General features: G+C 42.0%; 1 protein-coding gene across 1 annotated transcript in view; it reads left to right on the top strand.

Moving 5' to 3' along the window:
* The window catches only part of CUNH16orf87 (chromosome unknown C16orf87 homolog), a 75521-nt gene that overhangs the window by 25108 nt on the left and 44765 nt on the right, over positions 1-5648 (top strand). The window contains exon 2 of the mRNA XM_006170467.3: positions 5263-5454. Within this exon, the coding sequence (XP_006170529.1) occupies positions 5263-5454 (192 nt within the window). The remainder of the gene's footprint in view (positions 1-5262; positions 5455-5648) is intronic.

The following is a 5648-nucleotide window of genomic DNA, read 5'->3' as shown; positions in this document are numbered from 1 at the left end:
ATACGTGAACTTAGGTAAACAGTTATTTTTTTTACCCAAATATATATATATATAATATACATATATACGCATATATAATATACATGTATATACATACATATAATATGCATAAATATATATAAATGCATTTATATATTATAATATATTAATATATAATATTATATATATATTTAAGGTTTCTTGCTATAGGGCACGTGTGTACACCAGAAAGACAGAGAGACGGAGAGAGACAGAAAGCAAGAAATCACCCCCCAGGGGGGGATGACCACACTGCAATCCCTTCTCCTCCACTCTCCTCTTGGGATCCTAGGCATGCATGCACATGCGCCTGATATGAGTTTAAGCCACTGGGTCCGGGACTCGAACCGTGGTCAACTACATGGGAGTCCAGCGACATAGCCATTATGCTAACTGCTGGTCCCTACCCAAATATATTATTTTCGTTCATCTATAGCAACATTAAGCATGAACCCTAAACGAGTCGAACAGAGTTAGGTGAAAAGAAAAGAAAATCGATAGCTAATATAGGTTAGAAAACACTGGGGCCAGTAGGTGGCATGGTGGTTGAGGCTCTGAACTCCCACATGGTCGACCACAGTTCAGGTCCCAGACTTGGCAGCTTACTTTCTCTCTTTTCCTTTCTCTCTCTGGTCCAATTAAAAAATAATATAACAGGGACCAGCAGATTGCATAGTGGTTACATCGCTGAAGTCCCATATAGTTGACAGTGGTTAAAGTCCCAACCTGGTAACTTAAAACTCATGCCCAGTTCGTAGCCATTATGCTAACTGCTGGTCCCTACCCAAATATATTATTTTCGTTCATCTATAGCAACATTAAGCATGAACCCTAAACGAGTCGAACAGAGTTAGGTGAAAAGAAAAGAAAATCGATAGCTAATATAGGTTAGAAAACACTGGGGCCAGTAGGTGGCATGGTGGTTGAGGCTCTGAACTCCCACATGGTCGACCACAGTTCAGGTCCCAGACTTGGCAGCTTACTTTCTCTCTTTTCCTTTCTCTCTCTGGTCCAATTAAAAAATAATATAACAGGGACCAGCAGATTGCATAGTGGTTACATCGCTGAAGTCCCATATAGTTGACAGTGGTTAAAGTCCCAACCTGGTAACTTAAAACTCATGCCCAGTTCGTGGCTGGCAGGTGGTGTGGTGGTTAAAGGCACTGGACTCCCATATGGCTGACTGCAGTTCTGCAGTTCAAGTCCTGGGCCTGATGACTTGCTTTCTCTCTCTCCCATTCTCTGTCCCTCTTTGGTTAAATGTAAACAAATGAATAAATAAATAAATAAAGTTAAATAATTCTTAAAAACAAAAACAAAAAACTCAGGCTGGGTATGTTTGTATGCATGCTCAAAATCTCAAGAGAAGAATGGAGAAGAGATTGTAGCGTGGCCATCCCCACTGGGGTGAGTGATTTCTCATTTTCTATTTCTCTGAATCTGGCAAGTGCATGTGCCCTATAGCAAAAATTTCTCTATAAATAAATAAATAAATAAATAAAAATAATTAGAAACACAAAAAAGGTCATGATATAGTAGTTATTCAGATCATATGAAATTAGGAAAAGGAAGAACTAAAAATGCTTTTGTCAAAAAACATAGGAAGGAGGGGGACCAGCAGTCAGCATAATGGCTATGTCGCTGGACTCCCATGTAGTCAACCATGGATTGAGTCCCAGACCCGGTGACTTAAACTCACACCGGGCGTGTGTGCGAGCATGCCCAAGATCCCAAAAGGAGAATGGAGGAGAAAGGATTGCGGCGTGGCCATCCTCTCTTGGGGGTGATTTCTTGCTTTCTGTCTCTCTGTCTCTCTCTGTCTTTCTGGTGAGCGCACACGCCCTGTAGCAAAAGCCTCTCAAAAAAACAAAACAAACAAACAAAAACAAAACAAAACAAAAACATAGGAAAGAGATCCGGAAAAAGCTCAGCCAGAAGCCATTTAAATCTGAGAAGCCCTTTAAATCTGAGGTGTGTCCTGCCGTGTTCTGGGACCAAGGAGACTGAATCTCTGCTCTAAACCCCATTTCCAGACCCCGGAAAAGCCCAGCCAGAAGCCATTTAAATCTGAGAAGTGGGGCCAACAGGTGACGTGGTGGCTAAGGTGTTGGACTCCCACATGGCCGACCATGGTTGAGTTCTGGATCTTGAGGCTTGTTTTCTCTCTCTTTGGTCAAATTAAACAAATAATAATAATAACAAATGAAATAAAATAATAATTCTAAAATAAAATAAATCTGAGAAACCATTTAAATCTGAGGTGTGTCCTGTCGTGTTCTGGGACTGAGGCCACTGAATCTCTGCTCTAAACCCCATCTTCCAGACCCCCAAATTCTGTTATCAACAATAATGTTGATGGTTAACGTCCAGGACTTAAACAGAAAGCTTGGACCACTGTAACACTGCAAATTTAACTGAAGAGAGATTAATTACATGAGACTGGACTGGTGAAACAGAGTTTTATGACTTTTGACTAAAATAGTACTGATATTTTTACTATGCTTTCTTTTCCAGATTTAAGGATTTTGCTTTCTATTGAGCTGTTGATAGGCTCAGCAATTTGTTAAAATGTTTTTTGCCTTTTTTTTGCTTGATTTTTTAAAAAAATTGAAACATAAACTTTTCTCCCTTCCTGACCCCTCTGGAATTGGAGAATATTTGTGAGTATTCTTATTTTGTGGCAGAAGGGTTATTTGCATAAGTTCAATAATACCCGTTGCCTTGCATCAGAAATTGGAAATACTTGTTATTGCCAGGGCTTTGACTGGAATGTTATATCTGAAGATATGACCAGAAAACTATGTAACTAAGGTGGATCTCAAGAAAGCCAACAGAAGCTCTTGGAAAGATTGCCTGGCATCATAAACAGTTCTGCCTGGCAGGGAGGATTAGAGAAGTCATATGAAAGAATTTGTACCATAAAATAACCTAGACTTTTCCAGCTCAGCATTGTAATCAGAAGAGATCACAAAAGAGCAGCCACAACCAGAGGATTACTTTGAGGAAGTCTTTGAAGAAGGAAAGAAAAGGCCGATCTTTGCTAGCAGGTGGTAAACCACAGACTACTTGGTAGGCAAAACTGAGTTGGGAAGGTTCATGTGTGAATTGTGGGCTGGCTGTTTGCTTCTCAACCGTTTGACTAGTTGACATGTACATATTTTTTCAAAAATATTTGAAAATATACTGTCTCTGTTATAGATTCACAAACAAAATTATAACACATATTTTGAAAGTTATCTTTAAAATTCAGGATTTTTTTTGGAAATTTTGAACTTTTTGTTAAGAAGTTGAAATTCTACATCAAAAATTGATGTACAGCCACTCTATATGGGTTAAGAGACATGAACCTATACTTTTACATGATAACATTCAATCACATATGTTACAAACCACCACAGCAAAGTTAACTGAATTGGACCAAGAAAAGTTGGTGCATCCATCATACACACTAAGACTCTTTTTCAACAGATTACCATTTTTCTCATCATTTGGAACTCTTTATAAGACATAGAACATTCCCCAATTGCCAAGTAATAACTGGAGATTTTGAGTAAATTTTAACAATGCTGAATTTTATTAGCATGGTATATATAATTTATATAACTTATGCAAAGTGTATCATTTGAGGAGAGCACTAGTTGGGAGGTGGCTAGAAAGATTGTCACTTTTTACCATATTAATCATCCCATGATCCCTACAAAGATATAAAGACCTCTTCCTTAATACCCACTCTAGCTAAGTAGCCTTCTTGGCTGATTTCTAGAAAAAGGACCTATTCAAACTAAACTTTCAGAAAACTGTTCTCGGGGCCTAGATTGCAGGGGCTGGTTTCCAGATTTATGCCCTACACCATTCTCTTTAGGGGAAAACTAAGCTACTATCATCCTCTGTTACTTCCATTCCTGCAGTCCTTCGCAATAAAAATTTGAGTCATCCAGGAAGCATTCCTGTCATCCTTTTCATCCCCTACCAGCAAAATATTCCCTCAAGTTTTGCTGATACTATGACTTCCACATTTTTTTCAGTTCCGTTGCTATCCTCTGCTGTCCTCCATCTGCCCCTAACGTGATACCTGAGACATTTGCTGGACCATTTTCAAGTTCACAGATAATACCGTTTGACCTCCTTATATACAATTCTTATTGCCCCATTGCTCTCAGGATGAAGCCCAGACTCCTTCTCATGATGTCAAACACTGCAGAGTTGGCTATAGCCCACTAGCCTTAACTCTTGTGCCCTGTACTTGGTGTACCCACAAAACCAAACTGCTGACCTCCTTGCTTTTACTCATACTGTCTTACTGAAAATAAGTCTCTCTCCTATTCCTGCCCTCCAGTTTCTTTTCCAGCTTTTTAGTGTAGTTGCATAAATATATTCATATTTTTGCACACATTTCATTTTCAACAAAATATCTTGTTTTTGTTTTCTATTAACATGATTTTGGAAGTCATATCACTCCATATAGATCTATCTCATTGTTTCCAAGAGCTGCCATGCTATTCTGCTGTATGCAGACCTCAAGCAATTTGCTGACCACACGTAGGCTATTTCTGAAATTTTGCTGCAAAGTGCAATCTCTTTGTACAAATTTCTTTCTTTCCTTTTTCTTTTTTAGTTTGCTATGGGGTTTGTGGACTGGCTGGAGACAGAGGAAGAGAAAATCAGAAAGCATTCGAAGGTGGGGGAGGCGCCCCAATCCTTTCTTTTCTACTCCACTCTCCCCAGGATTTTGAACATGCATAGACACCGCCCGATGTGTCTTTCAAGACCCCGGGTCCGAGATTCAAACCTCAGTTCCAGAATCCAGCCACAATAACCACCATGCCACCAGCTGGCCAGCACAAATAGACATTGGCGAAAAACGTAATTCAAATTTCTCGAGATGGAATTGCTAGGCCAAAGGCTAGGTGGATTTTAAGAGTCAACTAATTTACTTTTCCAACTAACAACTCAAGTCTGCTGCATTCGAACGTTGGGCCTTCTATAGCGGTATATTACATGTTTGTCAAAGGGTAGGCAGGCACCTTCTAGCATTCCCGTTTGTTTGGCGGAATTGGCGCTCGAATTGTTTGAGTTAACAGATTTTATATACTGCAGCGCCTCCTCCAGGACTTGGGATATAGCACACTCATAAACGTCTATTACAATGTAACTCCCCATTGATTAGTCTTGCTAATATTTACAAAGGATTACGTGCTAAGACCGTCACCACTCTACCCCGGTTGCTCTCTCGTTCTCCTCCAGACTGGAGGGAGCCTGTCCAGAACCACGGCCCGCCCTACCTGTGCATTCGTTGGTCGAGCCTGACGTCAGTTATCGCGGAGTCCCGCCCAGGCCACGCCCCGACGTTGTCCTCCGGAAGGGGAGAAGGCGTGGCTATTTCGTCTCGGGGCGGTCTCTGCGGTGTCTCCGCTGAGACTCCGAGCAAGCTCGAGGGCGGGCGAGGGGGCGGGGCGTGGGGCGCGAGCCGCGTGGGAGCGCGTGCCCGGACCTGAGGAGACGGCGTTGGAGGCCTGGGCCCCGCCCCTCGGTACGCACGCCCCGCGCGGGCTCGCGCACGTGCGCGCGCACCACAAGAACCTCAGTCTGGCCGGCGGGGACGCGGCGGGCGGAGGCCGGGCCGCTGAGGT

Source organism: Tupaia chinensis, unplaced genomic scaffold (genome assembly GCF_000334495.1).
Source record: "Tupaia chinensis unplaced genomic scaffold, TupChi_1.0 Scaffold148557_1, whole genome shotgun sequence".
Lineage (NCBI taxonomy): Eukaryota > Metazoa > Chordata > Mammalia > Scandentia > Tupaiidae > Tupaia > Tupaia belangeri.
This window is presented reverse-complemented; position numbering and strand designations above follow the sequence as displayed.